Source organism: Delphinus delphis, chromosome 9 (assembly GCF_949987515.2).
Source record: "Delphinus delphis chromosome 9, mDelDel1.2, whole genome shotgun sequence".
In the NCBI taxonomy this organism is placed as follows: Eukaryota; Metazoa; Chordata; class Mammalia; order Artiodactyla; family Delphinidae; genus Delphinus; species Delphinus delphis.
The window spans coordinates 64,544,201-64,570,128 of NC_082691.1; the positions used below are offsets into that span (position 1 = coordinate 64,544,201).

A 25,928-nucleotide genomic window follows, 5' to 3' on the forward strand; every position below is an offset into this window, starting at 1 on the left:
TGACCCATCCCGGAGCTGCAGGGGCTAGAAGTCCCCAAGAGCAGAGGCGAGGGGATGCCACCCTAGAGCGAGAGAGAAGAGAAAACAGCATGACATTTCCCACACCCTCCTCAACCCTGAGCATCAGGTGGGCTAGGACGCCAACCCCGGGGTTTCCGCCTTGGCCGCCTCTCACCTTCATTTCCGGGTGTGGATGAATTTCTCCTCTTTAGGGATGGCGGTGGTGGGAGTGGGAGTCTGTTTTCTCCCTTACTTTTCATGAGAATCCTATGAGAGATTATACCAGGGAAACTGGCATAGAAAGGGGAAGGACTGTACCCCAAGTGACACAGCTGGGGCTTTCACCCGGGGGATTGGTGACTCCACGGTGCGCCTTGCCTCCTCCTGCTAGGCAGGACTCCCTAATAGCTGCCCTGTGTGGGCACACTTTCCTCTCCCCGGGCCCAGAGATGAGCAGGGGGTCCCGGCAGCACAATTCAAGGAGGCTCCCTCTCCAGAGCCGTCCTGCACCTACAGGAGCCCCAGGCCGAGCCTCCTCAATCGTGCTGCTTGTTGCCCGCCGCCTTGCCCAGTCTTGCCCGCCTCACCACACCGTGAATGTCTCAAATGTAGAGCAGGGTTGCTTTGTACACAGCAGGCACTCAACTAGTGTTGGTCAAGTTGAATGGAACAGTTTCAAAGATGATGTGTATCTGTCTGTGTCGGGGGAGAAGTATGATGAGGCGGGTCACCCCAAAGAAGAGATATTGAGATTTTCTGAGTAAAGAGTCCCCTCTTGTTCCTGGAGGGTCTTTCCACGTATGAATATCACCTAGTTTTAGCCCACGTTTAGACATAGTCATGAATACTGGTACTGTAGGGACCTGCTTTTTTAATAATGAAGAGGTAGGAACAAGGATGAATATTGGCATCACGCTGGCATCTTCGGCCTCAGATTGTGTTACCGCCTCAGATGCGGGAGAGAGTTTCTCTCCTGCTCACGTGAAAGGTCTGGTACTCTTTTGTGCTTGAGATTTTTTTGTAAATACAAAAGTATGTGAAGCTAGATGCAGTGCATAAGGAAAATGAGATGTTGCAAAAAATGGAAAAGCTTCTGGTCTGTTACCATTGACGATCCACCTCGCTTGCCCTCCTGGCAGGGTGGACCTCCAATACCCCACCCCCTCCCCACGCAGCGCAGGTACCCCGCGTAGGCATCCATGATTATGCAGGGATTTAGTCCACCAACCAGCCTTACGATTGTTTTACAGTGAGCATGACAGTGATGGATTGAACGTGTTTAAGAGAAAAGTTATTGATTTTCTGACAAGCAGCCATTTTTATGTTCTCTTTCATCAGCCAGCCTCCCCCGAAAAGTGAAGGGTAAGAAGCAAATGCTGGAGTAAGAATGACAGTTACTTGATTCTCTAATTCTTGGCCACTAGAGGGGGGTAGTGACCAGGCTTCCTCTCTCCTCTGATGAGTGTGAGACAATCTTTGCCCAAACTGAAATAATGAGTGACAACTAAGCAAATGTCTGTTCATCAGCTTTTCCCTTCGTGGAGCCAGTGTTTCATACTCAAGCAAAGGTAGCTCATCTTTCCTAAGAGGAGTATTTCCAACCATGTTAGTGTGTATAGAGTCTTTGGCTTTGGCCCCTTTAAAGTTGTAGTGCCTGGGTGTGGGGCAAATAGAATGGTGCACACACCTTCCCCGATCCTAAGACACAAGAAAACTTAACTATGGGCATAGGAATCGTAGTTTCCACCTATCTGATATATGGCCTTATCAAGGGAGAAAACATTTTAGGTTCCAGAACATGCATGATGGTCATTTGGTCTCTGTTCAAAGCAAGTGTGAGGGACTCCTGTTAAAATTGGCATCTAAGGAAAATCATAAGCATTGCTACTCTTTCAAGGAGATCTCTGTGTCCACAGATACCTCTTATTCCACCAAAACAATCGCTCGCTTTAGAAGGGTGTCCGAGGCTGATGCCCATTTCTGGAACTCTTATGCAACGCGCTAGTTTCTGCCATGTAGGTCATGGCATTTGCCTCCTAGGGAGTGTTATGAGGATTAAAGCAATCAGTATTTTTCAGTGTCTGGAGAATGTATAATTGGTGCAAATGTAGCGTCCCTAGGTTTTAGGTTGGAAGTACGTATAAGTAGGCCGTGTGTACACGACAGAAACAGACTCCAGGCAATCAAAGGGGTTCCTTGTGAATAATTATCAAAATGGTTTGGTAGGTTATTTCCCTGTCATTTTGGTAGTTGGATTTTTATTCTTGTCAAGGCAGGAAGAGAGCAGTTACAGAGGGAAGGACACTGAAGGCGAGAAGATGAAAACACACGGGGCTGAGTGGGGAGCTCAGGAAGATAGTGGAAGAGTCAGCATGGGCACCAGCACACTCACGGAGTCTGTGTGGCACCAGGGGTCACACCGAGGAGTTAAGGTTGGAGATGATGACGATTGGAATGGCTAAAAGAAAGAAATGCCTTAACAGTAGACCTGCCAGGCTATTCTGTGAGGAACGAGGTCTTCAGGAACAGCTCTGTGACTGCCTGTCAGGGACTTTTTGTTTTGCCTTTTAACACTGGAGTTTGGGTCACATGATTGTCAAATCTCAGATCTGGTGACTTGGGCTTTTACTCTGAAAACCCTGTGCCCTTATAGTGTTGAGGAGAACCGAGGTAGCCGCTGCCGAGTTATGCTTGGAATTGTTTTCTTAGGTGTAATATGACATGGGTATGCCTTCTGACCGTGGCTATTACCTCTAGAGTAACTGGAAACTCTGGGCTTTTCCTGGGGCCCCTCTTTTTGCCTGGAATTTCCTTTTCTTCATTCTCTAACCAAACATGATTCCACAGATCCTTCAAGACCCAGTTCCTGCGTCTCTCCTACTCTGTGAAACCTCTGGACACCCTGCCTGCCCCTGTGAAATTAGTTGCTCTAGATGCCCATTGCTCTAGCTGCCTGCCCGTTATAGCAGGCATTATTACATCATTAAGAGTTTGGTTTTTCGTATCTGTACGATTTCCCCTTCTCGGTACGGTGCCTCTCTCTTCATCTCCGTGCCTCTCTCTGGAACAAACAGAGCTCAATGAATTCATTCTTCACACTAAGGAGTGGGCTCAGGGTCTAACGCGTGTGTGTGTGTGTGTGTGTGTGTGTGTGTTTTGGTGGTGGTGAAAGCTGGACTGCAGATAAATTCAGGATCCACAACCAGAGAAACAGCTGGCCTCCCAGAGTCTCCTGCCCTGTCTCCTAGGATAGAGTTCATGAAATGCACAAGCCCATCCAGAAACGCCTGACCTTGCTGTACTGGCCTGGCAACCCCAGGCCACCTGGAACCAATATTTAAGCCAATATTTGCTTTCGGTTATTCACGCCCGTAGTTAAGCCACGGTAGTGCCAAACGGTGGCTAGCCCAGGAAGGTTCTGCAGGGGGGCAGCAGGGAGTCCCTACTGGCTGGCTCTGCAAGTTTGCCCCGCACTCTCATTGACAACTAAATAAAGCAATCTCATAGTTCACAGTATTGAATCTTTGGGCCCTGTTTTTTAGGTCAGAGTGTGGTTTTTGTGTGTGAAAGTGTAAGGGTGCCCATATACTATAGTATTGAGGAGAACCGAGGTAGCCACTACTGAGTTATGTGTGGAGTTGTTTTCTTAGATATAATGTGACATGGGTACTGACCGTGCCTACTACCTCTGGTTACTTCCATGTAACTCAGGTTAGGGAGGTCAAGGCAGAATTCAAGGGTTAATGTATACGTGAAATTTTAAGTAGGCTCTTGGTAGCTAAACACGCTCTGTCCATCTAACAAGGACTCTGTCTCACGTAGCCTTTCCTGCCGATTCCCAGGCACTAACAAGCCTGAGATGCCTTCACTTGCTTCTGTGAACTTTCCAGATATACGGAGCAAGGAAAGCCATATGACCCCAGGGTGGTTTTCTAGTCATCTTCCGGTCTTGTTCTGGTGTTGATCCTAGGAAAGCCGCCCTCCAGATTAAACAACATAGCCCAGCCAAAGACCCTTCCTGGTGGCAGAGGGGAAAGCCAGAGCTCCGACTCTGGCTCCCAGATGGGGCTGGCTGCTGTCACTCCTGGCTTGCCCTTCTGTTTCCCCAGAAGCAGAGTGTGGAGAGTTCCCAATGGTTCATATATCTGTCTTCAAAACTGTGTTTGGGTAGCAAAGTCATGAGCACTTGCTTCTCTCTGGCAGGGGTGGCCCTCATGCCAGAAAAAACAAAGGGAAAATCACTTGGTATGCTGTTGCTAAGAAGCGGAGAGTTGTTTGATGTTTTGATTTTAGCAGCATTGGAGGCTTGCCTTTTTAGTAACAAGAAGAGCTATAGGTTGCTCCTACAATATTGGATATGTGCTTTTCCGAAAATGTGTCATGAATGCAGAATTCTCTCATCAAATCCTTTTTTCCACCATTCATTAAAAAGAAATCCTCTGGGATACAGAAGAGGGGTGCAAAAAGTTCAAAATGAAAACGATGGCGGAAAGGTTCTTGTAGAAGCAGCTTCATTCCTAGGTGGCCGTGGCCATGTTAGGCAGTGGCCAGCAAGTAGGGGCAAGGATGGATTCATATCCTTCAGATATCGGTGTCCAACTGTCTGACCCTGTGCAAGCTGTGTGAAGGTTATCAGGCCATTCTCATTCACTTTTGATGATTCACTGAATGTTTAATGAGCTGTGTGTGCAAGGCACAGTGCTTGGCTGGATGAGCGAGATACAGTCCTCCTCCTGAAACAGGGAAAGAGGTAATTAGGATTCAAAGGGTCTGCGCAAGAATAAAGGTGTGGAGGGGATAAGACCCAATAGGGAGGGGATAACTTTTCTTGGGCCAGTCAGGGAGCACCACGGAGGAATTTGAACTGTCTTAAAGGATAGGCATCTGACTTTTCCAGTGGAAAAGACAAGGAGGCACATTCAAGGCAGGAACAGCAAGGCAGAAGGAAACCTGAGGATTAATAAGACACTCATATGTGACTGGATAAAAGAATGCGTGGAGAAGAAAGAGGGATGATCTAGATCGCTAGGGACCTTGACTTTTTTGTTGTTGTTTTTGTTTTTGTTTTTGCGGTACGCGGGCCTCTCACTGTTGTGGCCTCTCCCGTTGCGGAGCACAGGCTCCGGACGCACAGGCTCCGGACGCACAGGCTCAGCGGCCATGGCTCACGGGCCCAGCCGCTCCGCAGCATGTGGGATCTTCCCGGACCGGGGCACGAACCCGTGACCCCTGCATCGGCAGGCAGACTCTCAACCACTGCGCCACCAGGGAAGCCCGACCTTGACTTTTTGAGGCCAAGAAATTTGAACTTTTTCTGTAGGTGCCCGGTAAGACATCAGGAGTGAACTTCATCTTAATCTCACTGCACCCATAAATCCCTCTGCAGAGGACGGGGATGGTTTCCCAACATAGATGGAGCTGCATACTTGGTACCACTGTCCAGTACCAGTAGGACTTTCTGCAGTGATGGAACTGGTATAAGTGTCCAATATGGTGGCCACTAGCCGCATGTGGCCACTGAACACTTGAAATGTGGCTAGTGTGACTGAGGAACTGAGTTTTAAATTGTATTTAATCGTAGTTAACTTAAATTTCCATTTAAATAGCTTCATGTGGCTAGTGGCTACTCTCTTAGAGCTTTGCAGGAGGCAGTGGTTGTAACTTGAGGGAGGGAAAAGAGATGAGGAGGGCTCCCCTGCAGATAAGTTGTGATAAGTTGTATTTCAGGGAGGGAAGGGACCACAGATGGCTTCTGATACTCGTACTCTGCTGGGTGCTATGAGGAAAAGCCTTCCAAGAGTCTTAGTGACACACGGCACACGTACATAAAATGGTTAGAGAAGGGAGGCAGGTGGTGTGACAAAGTGCTGGCAAGCACGGCATCAGCTCCCTGGGACCCTGCAGTAGCTCCTGGCGTCCTCTTTCCATATCTCTGCACCATGCAGCTATGCAAACCCCGCGGAGCAAGAGTCCTGCCTGCACCTCTCTGCTGTCAGGAAAGATGCCAAGTGCAGGGAGGATACATCAGAAAAGCATTTCTAGGTACATGAATTAAAAGCTCCTGTGACAGAAAGTATGCCTTAAAGGGACCGCACAGGCCAGTGCCCTTTACCTGCAGAGCATTCCTTGTGAATCTTAATTGCAGTGCAACCTGTGTTTTCCCTCTGGAGCAATGGGTGGCTGTGTTTTTGGACCAAGAACTCAGCATGAAACAGGACATTACAGACAGAATAATGCCATGAAAGCAGAGAAGCCAAAGCCATAAATCTCAGTAACTCCTGAAAGTGATAACATTCTGCTACTGATTCTGTAAAATGAATATAAATGTAGATGTCGGTGAATACTGACTAAGGAAAGGACCATAATCTTCCATTAACATATAAAAATTCAACTCCACTGTGTCATTAATTAGATTTTCCTCACACTGAATTATTAAGTGTGATAAACAGGAATTGAATGGCAGTAGCTTTGCCCCTCCCTGACATTTGAAAGGCATACGAGGATGCTTTTATTTTCTCTTAATAAATTCCTTTGTAACCAGCAGAAGCATGCCTAATTATTCTGTTATCCATTCCATCCGCCTGGATGTCAAGTTCAAAGCATCAGTAGATCAATGACGTGGAAATCTGAGGACAACATAAAGTGAATCAAATCACAGCCTATGTCAGGAGGCCCCCGATCCACAGATTGGAAAGATTTTAGCTGGAGAAGTATTTAATAACTAAGATCTACAAATAGAAACTGTGTTTCTCCCATTCTTTATTTTCTCACTCTAGTTCCTAAATTTGGATTTAAATATTAATATGTCCTATGTCGTTCTTTTTGTTGTTTAAAAAATACACTGTGATTTTTATCTTTTTAGAAAGGTGGTATGTGTTCATTGTAGAAAATATGGAGGAAAATAACAAGAGCCACCACTCTGAGCTGACTGTTAGGAATATTTGGGCATATCTATTTTCAGTTATTTTTGTTTTCTGTGTGTGACCACACAAGACTGAAACAGTTTTGCTCTTTTTCAGTTAATCCTTCCTGAACATTTCCTCGCATTTTAAAATATATTTCCTAAACAGCATTGTAATAGCCATAGAATATTTCATCATAGTGGTCACCTAAATGTATCTAACCAGGCCCCTATTGTAGGCAATTTAGGTTATTTCTTTTTCTTTTCTTTTTTTTCATTTTAACAACATTATGATGAAACCCCTGTATATAAAGTGTTTGTCCACATGCGTTACTATTTCCTTAGATGTGGAATTTCCCTATCAAAGGATAAGAACGTTTCTTAGGGCTACTTAGAAGTATTGCCAAATTGCTCTCTAGAAAGATCTTCTAGTGGTGTTATGAATATGAGTGTTGAGATTAGAAAGACCTAAGTTCAGTCCTGGTTTTGCGGTTCCGGGTCTGTCATCAGCCATGTGACCCTGGGCAACTTGTTAACATGTCCAAGCTTCAGTTTCCCTTTCTGTTAAGTGGGCTAGTAATACGACCTGCCTCATATCCATTTCTCTGTGGAGTAAATGTGGTAATTCATGTAAAAGCTGAGTAGAGCAAAATGCTCAACATAAGAGCTAACAGTTTTACGCTTTTCCAGCAGAGTATGCACTGTCTATTTCTCCATTCTCTCACAAACCCTGGGCACAATTTTGCATAAAAATCAACTTGACAAGTGAAAAAAGACATAGTTTTAACTTCCATGACAAAACACATCTTTCAAGCCTTTAGAAATACATGACATATTTCAAGTCAAGGGCTAATTTTGACAAACGTCTTTCCCTCAAATGTTGTTTCTCATGAGTGGCAATAGAATAAGTAATAGAAGAAGCCCAAATCTTCCTTAGTTTTAAAGGGTAGCTATATAACTGATTGTGTCTGAGGGCCCAGAGCAGTCTGTCGGTGGGGTAGAGTACGTGTACGTAGCAATTATTAAGTATGTGCTTAGAACATTTTCTCTCAACAGTCTCAGTGAACTGGATTTAGCTGTCCATAATTTATTTTAAATTGTATAAATAGCTTCATAAGACAACTGGAATAAATAAAGAAAAAAGAAGGAGAACATTGGCCAGCAATCCCTTCACACAAACAAGTTAAATTCTGTTTGTTGACTGTCCACACAATTTTACAGAATTGCATTAGACGTTCTTTCAAAGCAGAGGATGCATTTCCTCCTGTTGAGATCTTTTCCATACAAGTACCATCATTTTACCAGGCCCACGAGGTGCCATCCCAATTTCGTCACGTCAGTGGGAGTTGAGTACAAGGGCAAGAGACCCATATCCCTGGGCCAGGAAAGAGGGTGCTTGACAGATGTGAAGCAGAAGCGGGCTTGGAGGGTAGGACCAGGGCAGCTGAAGATGTTGCTGTGAAGTCTGAGCATGAATGTGACCAGTGTGGGTTAGTCTGAAATAAAAGTCGAAACAACAAAGGAAACGATGTTGAGGAGGGTTCATACGCAGACATTCAGAGGCTGTTTTAAGGACAGCCTTTATTTGGCTCTTCTTGGAAGCCCGGAGGCTCCACATGAATTTAAAGACACAACATGTGTGTCTAATATTGGAAAGGCTTCGCTGGTGAACACAATTTCGCAGGTTTTCTGTAATACAAGTGGAGAAGGTATTAAGAAATACAGCCTTGATTATTACAGAGAGAAGAGAGAGTAGTTTTTCTGTCCTGATTATTGTGTCTTAAGTACCAGGCATAAAATGATCTCTCATTGGATGAAATGGAAGCCCTCTTGAGGCTTCAGGTCCATTTCTCTTTTATTCCAGTTTAGTTCCCAATTTCCAAGGCTGTGCCCTTGAGTGTTGAAATGTAATAACTCTGAGGGTACACAGTGAGTCTGCTGATTCTTTAATATGGTTTGTGCCACTTAATTCTTGTTCAGAGCAGGCAGTACACCAGCTCCAGCCAGAGCTAGCAGGTTACTCTCTATAATCAGGTATGTACACATGTCTCACACCCAGAGGAAATGCTCACATAGTAGCATTGGATGACCACGTCCTGATCACTTTTCAAGATCATTGGTGCTATTTGTAATCTTGAATATTTTTTTTTTCTGCTTCCAGCCTTAAATTAGATTCTGTAAGCAAGAGGTTTTGCTGAACAGGGTATGAAAAAAATAAGCATAGTCTAATTTTATCAATCTTGAGCATCTTGCATAAAATGTTAAGTCAAAATTGTTAGACAGTAAACTTGCTGGAAGATGAAGACGAGGATGCTGGTATGCTATGACAAAAAGAGCACTAGTCTCGGGAGGCGTAATTTAATTCACTCTTTTGCCACTTATTAATGTGACTTTGGGCCTATCTGTTCATTTGTAAAATGAAGTTTTCATTTATAAAACAGGGACTATGCTACATCCTATTTAGCACTCAGTGACAGACTGCATGTGAAAGTCCTTTGTAAACTGTAATATCATATTCCAGTGTGAGGTTGTTACTATGCCTCCGAGGTCAGCATGTTTGAAAATTTATTAGTCTGTATTTAAAACACATTTCAGTTCTCTTTACGTCCTGGCCCATCTTTTCCACATTTAAACTTAAGCAACAAAAACCTTGGCTCAGTCGCCTTTATCTTTCAGTCTAATTAGGGGCCTGAGAGTTTTGCTTTGTTTGGAATTTGTCACCCCATGTTCTGAAGAACGAGGTTCAGTGTGTTCCTCAAAAGACTAAGATTCTAAGATATTGCAAAATTGAATCCTAATTGTTTGTCCTCAGAAAGCCGTGAGATTAATGCTTTCATCAAGTTGGTCACTATTTGGGTTATATTGTAATAGAACCTGTTATTCATATATCAGAGCTATTCACAAAATGGCAGCACCTTGAATAGGGACTATATTCTAAGAGCTGCCTTCCCAACGTGGTAACCGATAGGCATATGTGATTGTTTGCAACTAAATTAATTAAAATTAAGCCAAATAAAAAATTCGGTTTTTCAGTCACACTGGATACATTCCAAGTGCTCAATAGCTAGATATGATTAGTGGCTATTACTTTGGACAGTGGAGACTATAGAATATTTCCATCATTACGGAAAGTTCTGTTGGCCGGTCCTGCTCTAAAAGAAAGGGAACCTGATGTCACATTATTCAGAGGTATCCAGTAAGGTTTCATGCAGAATTTTTATATCATTTTTAGGTTTCCAACCTAAAATAGCAACCTTTAATGTCCAATCAAGGGTTGACATCCACCCACCCACCCCTTTTCTCCAAGCTGCATTTAGGACATTTGATAATTTGATATTTTTGAATGTTCATTTCTTTTTATTGGGTCCCTTAGGTCGTGCGTGACAGATATGTGTGAATGTCCAGCCCATAAGAACTGTTACTGCGAGTCATTCCTGGCATATACCCGCGCCTGCCAGAGAGAGGGCATCAGCGTCCACTGGGAGCCTCAGCAGAACTGTGCAGGTAAGAAGTTCCCGGCCGATCCAAACATCAGAAACTCACTCCAGTGCCCAGGATAGCAATAGAAGAGACTTGATGATGTGAATGGTCACACGCTCCCTTGGCCAGAGAGAAATCTTATCAGTGGCCCAGCTGGATTTCAACTTGGTAAAACACAGGGGCTTCCCACTGGGCAGGATAGAAAGCACTTAAGAGAAATGCTTTGTGACAAGCACATTTGAACAATTTAAGGATTTCCACTGCTGCAAAATCCTCCTAACCTCAAGCTACCAGCTGGATGTGCTTAGCACGTGGACAGTCACAGCTGTGGTTTAGGTTATGTGTGGAGCAAAGGAGATTCGGGACAATTACAGTCATTTAAGGTCTTCAGGATAAGTGTGATTTTTTTTTTTTTTGAAAGAGAGAAATGGTTATACAAACACTAGTAGAACATTCTTTTCCTTCTGAGAGACAGATTGCTGTAATAGTCGTTCTAGCTCTTTGATCTCAGGCAAGTGAATTAGCTTATTTGATATCTATAAAATGGACTTCTTTGTTCATCCCAGAAATGTTTCTTACAAAGTGGCTAAGTACTAGGCATTGAACAAAGCACTGTGGGCACTTTGGTGACTGTAAGAGATGAGGTGAGGTCCCTGTCATTGAGGTGCTGGTGGGAGAGCCAGACAAAAATAGTAAGTCGAGCACGGTAGAGACTTGCTAAGTGTGGTAAGGGTGATGAGGGGGCAAATAGGGCAGAGCAAGAGAAAACAAATGGGGAGGGAGTCGGTGGCTACTTAGATGCAGAAGAGGGAGCACGTCTCTGTGGGGATGATGTTCCAGCCGAGCACTGAAGGATCCAAGGGACTCAGGGCAAGAGATCCATGCACAGGAAACATATTTGCATAAGACAGCCGCTCTCAAACTGGAAGGGAGTCAGTGCGGAGGGCCGGGGAAAGAGGGGCACAAGATGAGAGTGGAGTTGCAGAGCCGGATTGCAGGACTCTGCAAGTCTTGGGAAGGAGTCTAGCTTTTATTCCAAGAAGAATGGAAGCCACTGACGGGCTTTAAGCAACCCTCCTTCTGCTTTTGCAAGATCGCCCTGTGTAGAGACTGCTGTGTAGAGAATACATTGAATAGGGCAAGATTGAAGGCAAGAGGCCATTGCAGTCTTTGGGGTGACAAAATGATGGTGGCTTGGATTAAGATGGAGGCAGTGTGTGGAGGAAGGAGAGAGATTTTAGAAATAGTTTGGAAATGTACAATAATCTCTACTCTGCAGAGTTATAAGCATTAGTGATACGTACGTGAAGCATCTTAGAAGAGTGCTCAACTCATAGAAGATACTCAGTCAGTAGTAACTGCTGCTCTTATTTAGACCTGAAGATGAGATGACTAAATGTTTGTCTTTTACTGCAAGGGTTGGCAAATGTTTTTCTGCAAAGGACCAGATTTGCCTGGTAGGGAGAGACTGGGGTTTGCAACATTCTACAGGAATCCTAGAAACCTTAGCTGTGCTATTAGAAACGAAGGCAGTTCATGGCGCTGCTAACTCTAGAGGGTCTTCACTGGTGGAGGGCAGGAGCTGTCATCCGGTTGGAAGAGGGCTCAAGAATTGCCTTTGTCTATATTTTCAGTGCATGGACATCGTGTTCACTTAGACAGTGGGTCTCAATCTGGCTGGACATTGGAGCCACTCTGGGAGCTTAAAAAATAAACCAGAAAACTATGCCTGGGCCCCTTGCTGAGACATCCTGCTTTAATTGGCCTTGTGTATCATTTGAAACCTCTGAGGAGATTCTGACCTGCAGCCAGAGCTGAAACTGCCGAGTTAATTTGTATGCTTATTTGGGTGGCTCTGGGGGAGTAGGACGAGCGTTTGGGGGTTACTAAAGCTTCCTCAAGCCACCCCTTGCCACAGTCACTAATCCATGTCCTTAAAAAGCTCTCAGACCCTTTTATCTACTTGTGAACTTCCCTTTTGGTTTTGCTCTCTCCTCTGCAAGCCCAAGTCCAATCTTTATGTCTGAGTTCACTTTCCACGGCAAGAGTGCCTCTCTATCAATGCTGTCTTCCCAGAGGAGGATTGAGTTGATAAAAATAACTCATATTAAGGTATGGCTGAGGCTCCTGAAAGGTGAGACTAACTGGCTTACCTCCCTCCTAGTGCCTCAGTGTGGGGTAGTATAGGAAGCGCAGGGTTTTGAGAGACTGGGTCCTTGCACCACACCTTGAACATGCCCGTCTCCTTTTCTCTGCTTTGAAATGAATAAAATATATGAACTCAAGCCCCAGCCATTCATCCTGGTGTAATGTGGGGCTCAGCAGAACTTTATTAATTTTATTAGGTATGGTGCTGTGATGAGGATCATATCAGATACAGAACATGTGAGCCCTCTCTTCCTGATGCCAGGCTGTATTTAACACCGGTTCAGTGCACCCAATGCATTTGAGGACTACATTTTCCCCCCTCCAGGATCCTGAGTTCAGGGACTGAATCTCAGCAGCTAAAATTACTTTTCTAATGGAAAAGGAATACGGCTTCTGAAAGGTTCCATTTACCACTCAAAATTAGCAGAACCATCTGAGTGAAGTATACCTCTGTCAATGTTTGATTGCAGGGGAACCTTTTATACACACACACACACACACACACACACACACACTCACTCACATTGAACTTCCACAAATTGATAGTTAGTATTTACGGAGATATGCAGCATCTCTCAGTAGATTCATTTCTGAGTCATCTGGAATACTGAAGACCGTAAGAATACTCTTTACTAATTTTTAGTTCCCACATCTTTTGACTTATGACAGCACTTAAGGCCACTTAATACTGAGAAGAGAAATTTTCCAGGGTAAAAGGCTTGGAAGTTGAACAAATAAGAAACCAGCCAGGCAAGAAACTCTGAATGAACAAGTGACATCTCCCAGGCTAGGTTGGATTTTAGCACTAGCATGACGTATGAAGTGTATGCCCACTAGCTGTGGCAAGGAGGACTAATGGAACTCTAGTTTAGTGCAGGAATTACTAAATACAATACAATGTGCAGAGGGCTATTGTGAAGGTCTCTAAAAGTTTCATTAACGACCATTTATATTAATGTGTACTATTTTCTAAGCACCTCCTTTGCCCCAAGGACTATACTAGAACTTTGTGTTACATTTTATCTTATTTAATCCCCACTCTCATCTATATGTTAACATTCTGCTACCCACATTTTACTGTAAAGGACATTAAGGCTTAGAATATTTCAGTAATTTGCTAAAAATCACAGAGGTGGAAACTAAGAAAGCTAGGAATCAAACCTAGGTCAATTTGCATTATAGCCACTGTTCTTAATTATTATGAGAACACAAATAAGCAAGTGCACTGTAGAAAAATATATATACCTATGAATATATATTTATTTATGTAAGCATCCACTAATTTATGGAAATATTTGTTCTGTAGATCTTTCCAATTTCTATCCTTATCATTGATACTTGTTACTTGGTACCTTCTGACTCTGAAACTTTGCTATGACCTTGCTCCTGCATCTTACTTTGCCATCCTTAGTAGATTTTCTGCCAGCCTCCCTGTAGGTGCCACTACTAATTGTCACTGCACTTTGAGGAATACATTTTCTAAGTGGGCAAGGGGCTGGGATATTCAGAGTGGTGTGTGTGTTCCCCCAGCACATGAGATAGTCTGCTGGGTTCTGTGAGCAGTTTCCTCCTTGTTTTATTCTACAAACTCCAGGTGATTCCGGCCCCTGCCCTGCAGCAACTCTGCTCTGCTTATACACACCCACCTTTCCCTTGGCTGACTGGGAAAGGATCCTGTGAAGGATTAGGAGGTAAGGTCAGCACTGTGACCTTCAGCACAGTAGGGGCATATGGGGACAGTGAGTTCCAGGGGGCACAGATCTACACTTATTGAGCGAATTATTAAAGTCAACACGTGGCGCCTTTATGGGGTCCCACAGAAAGTAACGTGTAATGATCCTTGCACGCATTACAGAGTAGCTGCTTATGTGCCCCCTTGAGAATAAATACCTGCTAACTCTAACCACTTTGGTAGTTTCCTGGTTTTTAAAAAATGTATTTGATCAAATGAAGCCTTTTCAAATGCCCCTATGCAAATCATTTATGTTGTAAAAAGGTATTGTTTGCCTTTTATAAGTATGAAAAAAAATGGATTCACAGAGGGTAATAAAACAAGGTCCAAGTCAGGATTAACTTTCTAGGATCTTCTAAAAGTTGTGCCAGTTTGAAGGCAAATTTAATCATGTCATCCCCCCCCATTTAAAACCCTTGCAAGATTCCTCTTCTTCAAGGCTTACAGCCCCTGCCCACTTCTCTGCCTCTGTCTCCTCCCACTCTCCCACTCAAATCCCATGCTCCCTTCCTCCAACAAAGCAAGGATCCTCCCATTTCTGATTGGGTCATGGCTGCTTGTTGTTACTGACACCCCCTTACCCCCCACCCCCACCCCCACCTTGGCTCTCAGTGCTGTCTCTGCCTGGGACACTCTTCCTGCCATTGTCTGACTGACAGTGTCTACTCACCTTTTAAGATCTAAGTGGGATCTATTCTCTGAAGTCTTCCTGGATCCCTACCCAACCCTCCACATTGAGTTGATGTCTCTCTTATTCCTCCACTGTTCTTTGTTCTCACTGTCTAACGTGTACATCTTGCACTTAGTTAACAATCTGTTTATGTGTCCTCTTCACCTATTTGGTTGTTAAGTCCAGGCTCCTGAGACTGAAGGTCAGAGATGATATCTGATTCACATTGGATTCCCTGGCCTAAGAGAATGCCTGCCACATAGTAGATACTCAGTAGATGTTTGTTGATTTAATTTGAAGAATTGAAAGGAGATGATGAAAAAGATCTTTTTTTTTTTTTCCTAGTAGTTCTTCATTTTCAACCTTTTAATTTCTACCTGTAGATGGTGAGGGAAATCTCAGTGTTCAGCAGTCAAAGGTAAGATGTCACAGAGGAGCAGCAGAAAATTAAGTGGTGGAATTAATTAGAAGAAAGAATTGAGAGGTCAGAGAGAGGAAAAGACATGGGAGAATGCATGTCTATAGGAGAGGAGGGAGAAGTAAGAACATGGGTGGGAGAGAGGAAATTCTGCCGAGTTGTCATACTAGAAGGGATCTTTGCAAGATCTGAAAGGGAGCAAAGTATCTGGAGGGTAAAGTGAGTTGAAAGAGGCATTCTGGAAGCAGCAGAGTGGAAAATGAACTTAAGGCCAGCCAAATGTAATCCAGCTTGGGAACAGGGATGATGGATTGAACATCATTAAGATGAACTCATCATCCAACAGGCACAGACATTTATTAAGCTGCTCCTCTGTGCCTGGCCCTGTGCCAGAACTTTGCATCATAGAAGACAAGGACTCTGCCCTCAGGAGTCCCAGACTCAGTGGTTCACTCTGTTCAACCAGGGGTGCTTGTTGTAGTGACCCCTGGAACCTTTAAAATCTACAGCTACCCAAGGCTCCACTGTAGATACAGAGCAAAAATCTTTAGGGAAGGGACTGAGGAATATGTACCTTTTAAAAGATCCTCAGGAGACTCTTGTGAGCATCTCTGATTAAGAACTACAGCTGCACAGTAATTGGGGGATTAAAACAAGTAAACATAACTATAAAGTGAAAAGTGCTGTTGGATGAAGAGGGAAGGGTATCCTGGGGGAGATCCAGGTAGCTACTTGAAGGAGGTGACGTTTGAATTAAGACTTGGAAAATGATTGGTTTGGGAAGAGAATCCAAACAGATGATAATCAATTTCAGAGCTTTTTGACTGGAAATTAGAGCTAATACTGTAGTAACTGATGAAGAGAGAAAGAGAGGGAAGGGAAGAGAGAGGAAGAGAAGGAAGGGGAAGAGAAGAGAAGAGAATGTCAGGGGAAGAGTCTTGGAGGCAATTTGAACATTTAGTGCCAGGGAGCAGGTAAATAAGCCCGAGAGAGAAGGTGTTTGTTTGCAATAAGTTAGCAGAAGAACCTAGAAATTTCAGTGTCATAAGATAAAATGGACAAAAAGACTAAATGTTTTGTGGTGAGATCATGTGAGAATGGGGACTGCCTCTATGTCCGTGGATATGGTCATTGTGGAAAACGTCGGCGGGAACTGCTTCAGTAAAATGGTGGGTGAGGAAGGTAGGTCACCAATGGTAATTCATGGCACAGGAACTGGATAAAATGACTGTGAACTTTTCTATGAAGTCTGGAGGTAACAAGTCTGATAGGTGAGGGAATACTTGGCTAAAGATTAGTGTTGACCTGAAAATGTTTCCAATATTTAGAGGATGGAGCCAATAGAGACAGAGGAGATTAATGTGCATGGAAAAGGACAAATAATAGAGCAAGTTCCTGGAAGAGAGGGGTCAGAAAGCAGACATGGCAAATGAAGGCTGGGTGCCGATGAGGAGAGGCAGTAGGGAGGTGGGTTAAGGTGCTCCTGCAGATGTCCTAAGTCATCAATAAGAGAGGATGAGTGCGCTGAGACTGGGAAGAGCTCCAGTAGAGTTTTAGGTGGAGGAAGGTGGGAAACAGCAGGAGCTTTTCAATGTGCACCTACTTCCACTTTGGAAATATTCGTTGCCCTCTTCTTTGCTGCAAAGGCGTGAGTCTCTACAGCGACCGAAGCATGAATGTGAGGGTTGTTTACAGGGCCAGTTCTCAGTCGCGGCTGCCCATTAAAATTAACTGTGCTGGGGAGTATTTTTAAAATTATTTTTAAAATACTGATTACCTGGTTCCACCTTCAGAGGTCCTAATTTAATTGGTCTGGGGTGGGAGTCCAGGCGTTGGGAAGTTCTCTGTCGACCCTGATTTCCAGCTTTGAACACCACTGATGCATAAAAATAGAACAACACATGGATACAGTTATTTGCTGTGAATGTGATATTCAGCTAGGGTGTTTCCAGATTGTTAGGCATGTCTATGTATAGCATATTCTATTAATCACTGAAAAGAGAAAAAGAGAACTTGGAAGGGATCTGTGAAAAGTCAAAAGATTATCAGAAATGCATAAGTTAAGAGATTTAAAGAAGAAAAATTAAGCTGATCCACTCACTCACTCATCCATCTATCAATGCATCAGTCACACAGCAGCTCTCTGAGTCCCTTCTACATGTTAAACACCACACTACTGCTGAAAATAAACAAAACGGCCCTTCCCTCAAGTAGCCTAGATTTAGCTGGAGAAAGAGAGGACAAGGAAATGGATGATTATAATTTCATGTTGCAAATGCAGGGATAGAGGTGGGCGCCAGGTGCTCTGAGTATACAGTCAAGGGACATCCTATCCAGACAAGAGAGGAAGGAGAAAAGGTTGGGAACTGAGTCTAAAAGAGGGGAAGATAGGGTGAATGGTGGTGACATTCACTGAGCTTGACAGTGGCTCCAGGAGGTTCCTAGTGGCCTAAGGAATAGAATGAAATTATGAGAAGCCAAAACAGCATACTAGAGTTACATGGTGGAGGTAACGTTAGGGAAAGTAGCCTTAAAGAACAGTAGTAAATTTTTACTTATCCACTGTGTCAGTTAGGATCCAGGCGGAAAACAAGTGGCACATGTGGTTTACTTAATTGAAGTAAATTTCATAGACGGACTACTTTAAAATGGATAAGTAGCATGTTGGGAAATAAGGAAAAGTCCAGTGCCCTGGAAACGAACTGTTTTTACTCACAATAAGCTGACACCACATGTGTGGGTTGGTTTTTTTTTCCTCACACCAACCAGTTCTCCAACACTCTGGACACCAACTGGGTGTCCTAAAATTCCATTCAATTTTGAGACTAACTAACTGCCCAGGTTAGCATTGGCCTCCACAGGTTTAAGGGCTCAGTCCCACAAGACGCCTCACTTCAGATGCCAGCTGCAAGTATTGAGTCCCTAGGTTACCCTCACTTCTGCTCCACTTGGCTACAAAGTCGGGGGAGAGAGGTGTTCTCACAACCCCCTCCCCTCTCAGGCTTAATAATTTACGAGAATTGCTCACAGAGCTCTGGAAAACACTTATTTGCTCTTACTGGCTGCTTATAAAGGATACAAATGAACAGCCAGATGAAGAGGTACAGAGAGTAAGGTCTAGAAGGGTCCCAGTGGAGTGAGGACACCATAATCCCAGCACCTAAATGTGTCTGCCAGTTTCAAAGTTTTCTGAACCTGTCGTTAGTCATTTAGGGCTTTGTATGGAAATTTCCTTATGTAGGCATGATTGATTAAATCACTGGCTGAACGTGATTAATTCAATATCCAATCCCTCTTCCCATCCCTGGGAAATGGGGCCGAAAGTTCCAACCCTCTAATCGTGCCTAGGTCTCTTTGGTAACCAACCCCCATCCTGAAGCTATCTAGGGACCCTAGGCACCAGTCCTTACCAGCATACGAAAGACACTCATCCCTCTGGAGATTTCCAAGTGTTCTAGGAGCTGTGTGTCAGCAACTGTAGACAGAGGCAAGTGCGGCTGGAAGCTGGATTGTCATTGTTGTTCTTCAAGAGGACTCTTCTAAATCAGCGGTCCCCAGCCTTTTGGGCTCCAGGGACTGGTTTCCTGGAATACAGTATTTCCATGGACTGGGGCAGGGAGGGGGGATGGTTTGGGGATGATTCAAGCACATTACGTTTATTGTGCACTTTATTTCTATTATTATTACATTGTAATATATAATGAAATAATTATACAACTCACCATAATGCAGAATCGGTGGGAGCCCCGAGCTTGTTTTCACTTGCCACTCTCTGATAGGGTTTTGATATGCGTCTGCAAGCAATTGATTCATTATGGCCTCCGTGTAGTCAAACCTCTCTGCTAATGCTAATCTGTGTTTGCAGCCACTCCCCAACGCTAGCATCACCGCCTCAGCTCCACCTCAGATCATCAGACATTAGATTCCCTCACCTGCACAGTTCACAGTAGGATCGTGCTCCTTTGAGAATCTAATTTCACCACTGATCTGACAGGAGGCGGAGCTCAGGCAGTAATTCGAGTGCTGGGGAGTGGTTGTAAATACAGATGAAGCTTCGCTCACTTGCCCGCCGCTCACCTCCTGCTGTGCGGCCTGGTTCCCTGTTCTAAATCCCTAGTGTATCAACATTCCTACTCCTGAGAATGAGGGGTTGCACCTTTGATTGTCATTGGAGCTAACTCAGATGGAAAAGTCCACGTGTCATAAAACTTCCAGAATGTTGGCAGTATTTTTTTCTGACAACTGTATTCATGAATTTCAGGAAGTCTCAGAATATTGTCAAAATCATTTCAGCTCCAAGTTAACAAAGATAGTAACTTGCTATGATTTGGCTACATCATCATTTTTACGTTCCCTGACCAGCCAGCCAGCCACTTCCCTCTCCCCAGTCACACATCTAATTTTTCTCCATTGGTCCCTACCCGACTCTTGCTCAATTTGTCTCAAATTGATTAATTCAGCACATGATCACTAGATTAAAATATGTCACTCATTTCTAATACCCTTGGCAGGTTTTTTTCCCTGTATGTGTAATTCTATATATTTGAATATCGAGGTGGTTGCAGAAATTATTTTTATTCATCACAGCTCAATAGCTGGAAGAACTATTTGGAGTTAACTTTTCATACTATTCTCAATACCTAAATAACCTATAGATTTCCTTGAGGCTTGACTAATGTATAGTTTGTCCTATCTGGGAATAAAGCTTTTTCATTTTATTTTATTTTGAAGTTCGCTGGCCCAGCAGGGGGATCTTTGATGTTGTTTTTCTAGGTGCAGGTGGTTCCTAGAGTGTTTGGGCAGTGTTGGGTGTTTGTTATTCTTTTGTTAGGATGCAGAGTTGCACCTGTGCTGTGGGGAGACCAGTGCCATCAGTGACGTGAGCCTTCGGGAATGGCATGGGGCTGAGGGTGAATTAACCTGGCTCTAATGGTTTCCCCACATCTCACCTACGTCACCTCCTCTTTTTCAGCCACCCAGTGTAAGCACGGTGCCGTGTATGATACCTGTGGTCCGGGATGTGCCAAGACCTGTGACAACTGGAATGAGATCGGTCCCTGCAATAAGCCGTGTGTTGCTGGTTGTCACTGTCCAGCAAACTTGGTCCTTCACAAAGGAAGGTGCATCAAGCCAGTCCTTTGTCCTCAGCGGTGACCTTTGTTCCGCTCCTTCAGACTTTGAACCTGGTGTTCTTGACACTGAAGTGGAAGAGCCAATGAAGGACTGCGATATTTGTGTGCTGATTCTGCAAATACACACACGGAGTATATATGTGTACATATATAGATATATAGATATATAGATATATTCAGAAACACTTCATCATTTATAGAAACTATAGGTGGATTATTATATGTATATTTTTTGCTATAAGACATGTATTGTTTCTAGGATCCTAATCTGTAAGCCATTGAATACATTGTATAAATAAACCAGGTGTTTTTAATTTAATAAGGCAGCATGCAGACATATTGGATGGTTTTACCATCACATACGTTTGTCATTTTTAAGAAGTTTTCTAAGAAATCTAAACTGCCTGCCTGAATTAATTTTTGATTTGAATAGGGTTTGCAGTTGAATGGGAAGTGTGTTTTTCTGGAATGGCAGATTTATCTAGGGGCATTTCATGCTTCCAAAGAAAGGAAAGTATGCCTGAGAAATATGGCTAGTGATTGGCGACAGGCTCTAATGGTGCATGTAAAGCAAGGGGTAGAGGCTGTTAGACTTTATTGGGTCATGGTCCGATATTAGTTCCAGAACTGATTGGCTGGTTGCCAAGAAATATATATTTGTCACTAGAGCATAACCAGAGAATCAAATGATTTCTTGCCATCTTTGCATATTCCTTGAGTCTCCTAATTTTGTATGTGTGTATGATGGATATGGCCACCTCCGTGTCCCACATTGAGATGTTGGTGTGTCTGGATGACTTGTTAGTTTTATTGAGGATGAGCAGGTATTTGAAGAAACTGTTGTACAACGTATGACAAAATATCCATTTCTCTGAATCTCACAGCAATTTAGGATGAGCAAATCCAATGAGTTAAAGTAAGCTATCTCCATTTTGTGACTATTCCATGTGTTAAATGAAAGCCTTTATTTCTAGAGGATTCCTAGACCAACACTATTTGGCAACAGTGAATTTGTCCTAATTATTAGAAAGAAAGGCTTTACTGATCGGTTGATTTAACATCAATACAAAGAATGGTCTACATGCTTGCTCTTACTACTAGCCACCATGTGATTTTCCTGACTTTTGTTTTCAGTTGAATAAGTGAACATGTCAACAAAACAAAACCCACTGATGTCTAAAAATAAAATGTTCTGCATTGTAGTAAATAAAGGGCTTAAGGTTTAAAACAATGCGTTTTCTATTTCAAGATGTGTTGTGTTATACTTTACAAATAAGCTATGGCAAATTCAGGTTCATCCATTTTTAACAGCTTTCTTTAGATATATTTTATATACCCTACAATAACTTATTTTTATAAAGAGTGTTATTAGTAGATAATAGCAAACCTCCAAAGTTTTGACAGTCAGCGTAGTGCCATTGCCTCTTAAGACATTTGTGTTCCTGTTACATATATTCATGACAGCTGAAGGATTAGTTTGGATTTTTTACTGGGGCATCTCCAGCTGTTTGAGAAAATTGAATAAGTCACACAGTGTAATAGTGATTGTCTGGGACACCAGGGAATGTGGTTGTCATTGTTGTGCTTGGGCCATAACCAACCTCAGTATCTGGGACCCAAGGCAGCCAGGGCTTCAGTGCTGCACTTGGAAAGGGGGCTTTGATGTAGGAGACTTGGGCTCCAGGTGTGGTTTGTGACCTTGTTCACAACTGTTTAAGCATTTGGGGCCATAAATTGTTTCTCTGAAACACAAAGAGGCTTTGTAATATATGGGATCAGGAGACCTAAACACCCCGCCGCTAGTGAGATTACCTGCACAGTAACCTGAGACGCAGTGTGCAAACCCTTTTACACTTACTTTTTGCTCTTTGAAACCTTCTGGAAATTTATTTCCAAATACTTTCAGTCTGCGGTTGGTAGAACCTGTGCAGATACGCAGGGCCAACTGTAGATCGTGCTCAGTAAAAGCAAGTTCTTTTTCCTCTCCCTGTGAAAATAAGAATGTTTTGAAAGTCCTAAACTAAAAGTTTTGCACTAGGAGGAAAAATGAATTGTTGACATTTACAATGGCAATTTTTGTTAAAAGGGTGGCACGTTGAGAATTACCAATTCTTCAGGTGAAAAGCCACCCCTTTAAACTCGCTGTTTCCTGAGTATCTGACTGTAATAGGGAAGAACAAATCTGACCCCTTATTGGATCCATTTCTTTTCCTTTAACCTTTGTATTCTATTGCTTTTGCTGCAAGTTAAGAATGTTGCCTCTAGCCTGAAATATACAGGATACCTCATTCTCAAGGCTCTGACCTTTCAAGGTATAACACTTTTCCATTCATACAGAGATAAAATGTTGCAGAACAGAGAGTAACATTTGTCTTGTTGGAGGTTTATAGGAACATTGTAAACCTATGTGACAGCTGCAATAACAAAGGATTCTGACACCAAGAAGTTTACACCAACCAACCATACCCCCTCCCCTTTTAGTATAAAAGAAGCCTGAATTCTAACTAGGGTAAGATGGTTCTTTAGGACCCTAGTCCACCATCTTCTTGGTCTGCAGGCTTTCTGAATAAAGTCGGTATTCCTTTGCCCCAGCAACTCGTCTCTTGATTTATTGGCCTGTCATGTGGTGAGCAGTACAAGCTTGGACTCGGTGACATCACCACTAGGCCTGTAAAAGGGCACCTCCCCTCGAATTGAGAAAGACCAGTGGTTGACTCTTTCCCCAGCTTTTGTTGAACATGAAAAAAACATTTTGACTGGAAAACTCTTTCTTACTATGAAAATATTCAGACGCACAAGGAGGTATAGAGAATAATGTTGTAAACACCCATGAATACATTACCCTAATTAAGAAAAGTAACTGGTAGGTCGTTGATACATTTTTCTTGCATAAATCAAATCAAATCACATCAATCTCACGGTTGCAACAGCTGCATGTGGAGTTTTTCCTTGCTGGGTTTCTGTTCACTCTGCTACTGTTTGTCACTCAAATTCATCTGGATCTGACAAGTATCAAGGATGTGAGTCTGAATGCTCTTGGTGTGGGAGAAAGAGATGCCTTAGGGGACAGGCACCAAGATATTTTAATTAGCCATCTTCTGCAAACATAACCCTCAGGAGCAAGCAAAAAAATGTCTCTTATTCTGAAGCCTGAAGTATCAATACAGGCCTTTTAAGAACTCAGGATTTTAATTTTGAAAAATGGCAAGGTTCAAGTGGCCCAGGATGAATTATTAGGGGCAAGGAACTAATGCTGGTGATTATGTTGACCCTGAATTAAGAACCCAGACATTTAGTCCTTTAAGGGGAGCTTTTGGGCTTTAGAGCTATGTTGTTACACAGGATTAATTAAATCAATCAAATGATGAACACGTGCATGAGATCCATCTTTACTGTGTTTCCTTTCAGATTAATTTTGAGCAAGCCAGCTTTGAAAACATTAATGTGGGAAATCTGCATGTAGGGATGCGCCTGAATTAAAGGATAATTCAGAGTGCGACTGGCTAAGGAAAGGGGGAAGGGTGTTCCAGGTAGAGGGAGAGCAAAGCACTGAGGCAGCCAGCGGCTCTGTACTGTGGCTGCACCACAAGCAGCGGGGCCTGAGGGGAAGGGGAAGCACCTGTGTGGAGCGTCCCACGGTCATGCTAAGGAGCCTGGGTTTAATCTTTAGGGCAGTGCTTCCCAAAATTTTACGTCATAGTGCATTCAGGAAATAACATTTGAGTAGTGGAGTAAATGGGGCTGCTTGCAGCTGGAGATCACATCTGGGGACATCTTAGGTCCAGTCCAACTGCTCCAAGAGTGGAAGGGATGCCAAAATCCCTGTGGGCTGTGGCTCCAGATGGGAAGGTCTGCTCCAGGGCAGATCCAGCTGGGGGATGGCATTAAGCAGTGGAGTGATGTGATCAGAGCTTTGTCTCAGTGAGTGGAGTGGAGGTGGGCTTTTCAGCCCAAAGAGCAGGTGGGAGGCCCCTGAGATAGTCCAGGTAAGAGAAGATGAGCCCCCAAACTAGGAGGTAGGAGGAAACAAGGGGAGAACTTTGTGACAGGTTGTGTGGCAGATAGGCAAGTGATGGGTGGTGGTGGTGCCGGCAGGAACACAGGCAGGAGAGCAGATTCACAGAAATTTCTGTTGTAAAGCAAAACCTAAGCTGTGTTCTGTTCAGTTCAACAAACATCCTGAGCATTGGGATTAAGACACAGTCCAGGATAAATGACTGGTAGTAGACCAGAGGAGTACACAGCTGGCCGTGGGAGCCTCAGGAAGCCCAGTTTGGGGTTTTCTGTTTGGGGGAGGTGTCTGGGAAACTTGCCAGAGAACGTGACTCCTGCAACGAGCCTTACTAGGCTGAACAAGCTCTACCTATGCAAATAGGTGTGTGTGTGTGTGTGTGTGTGTGTGTGTGTGTGTGTGTGTGTGTGTGTGTGTGTGTGTGTGTGTGTGTGTGTGTGTGTGTGTGTGTGTGTGTGTGTGTGTGTGTGTGTGTGTGTGTGTGTGTGTGTGCAGGGATAGTGTAGTCTGGGAGTTTAAGGCACGAGTGACTGCGTGGATGAAGAGAAAGACAGGCAGCCTGGGGGTGCAGAGAACAACAGGGTTTGGGTCCTGCTAGGATGTAGCGGATTCACAGAACTTTTGTGAGCTGTGGCATTGCAACTCACACACCCTGAGGTCTTATCAAACGTCCCTTGATTTCTAGTGGAGGGAGCACAGAAGTAGGGTTTGAGGATGTTCTGTCATTTTGTTATAAGCTCTCTTTGCTCCCCGTACCTGGTGTGTTCAAGTTTCCTTGATGTGTCTTCCGAAAATCTAGAGAAGGAAGGAAGACTGAAGAAGCTTCTAATGAGACTGCCCTGTTTACACAGTGAGGAGGCATCTTTCAGACCCTCTAGGCATTGGTTGCTTTGACAGAACTTGTCCAAGTTCTGGTTATTCACTTAACCACTGCTTTTGTTGACTTGGCTGTAGCCTGACAGCAGGGGTTGGGGATGCTCAGGGTCCAAACAGCTGGACCTGCTACTGTCAGCAGCTGTGGTCATACCTACAGGTAACAGTTCTGGAAACACAGCTCACCTAGTGTTCTGGTTGGAACAATTCTGTCACGTTTTAGCCACTTTATATCGTAACCAAGTTTATGCCTTGAAAACGGACGTAAAATGCTTCTCTGCTTCTTGCAAACTGGAACTTGGCTTACTGAGTAATTCCTCTGAGGGGTTCTTTCAGCAGTGAAATTTTGGGCTTTAGAATATGTTTGTGGTGATGAAAAAGTTTCACTTTGGCTCCGAGAGTATAAATAATATTTGTTCTACTGTTATTGCCACTGTGTTCCTACATGTAATTTAAGGAATCAGATCCTGAACAGCTCCTTCTGACCTGGGTGCTTAAACAAGCATGGAGGGGAGTGGAAAGCAGCCGGAAGCCTGGCTGGAACCCTCCCCACACTCTGGGG

The 25,928-nt window shown here is 43.7% G+C and overlaps 1 protein-coding gene and 1 long non-coding RNA gene across 4 annotated transcripts in view; one reads left to right on the plus strand and one right to left on the minus strand.

Moving 5' to 3' along the window:
• The window catches only part of BMPER (BMP binding endothelial regulator), a 262,543-nt gene extending 240,840 nt beyond the window's left edge, over positions 1–21,703 (plus strand). Inside the window, exons 14-15 of the mRNA XM_060020709.1 lie at positions 10,275–10,405; positions 20,322–21,703. Of these exons, the coding sequence (XP_059876692.1) occupies positions 10,275–10,405; positions 20,322–20,503 (313 nt within the window). The 3' untranslated portion in view covers positions 20,504–21,703. The remainder of the gene's footprint in view (positions 1–10,274; positions 10,406–20,321) is intronic.
• On the minus strand, positions 2,240–19,306 carry LOC132431126 (uncharacterized). 3 transcript variants are annotated; one of them, XR_009520639.1, is made up of 4 exons: positions 19,072–19,306; positions 18,760–18,933; positions 17,127–17,225; positions 2,240–4,733 (listed from the first exon to the last, which is right to left on the minus strand). It is a non-coding gene; the product is annotated as an uncharacterized lncRNA (long non-coding RNA). The 3 variants fall into 3 exon arrangements; XR_009520641.1 differs by lacking the exon at positions 2,240–4,733 and adding an exon at positions 7,498–8,397; XR_009520640.1 differs by lacking the exon at positions 2,240–4,733 and adding an exon at positions 7,498–8,590.
• Positions 21,704–25,928: the final 4,225 nt, after the last annotated feature.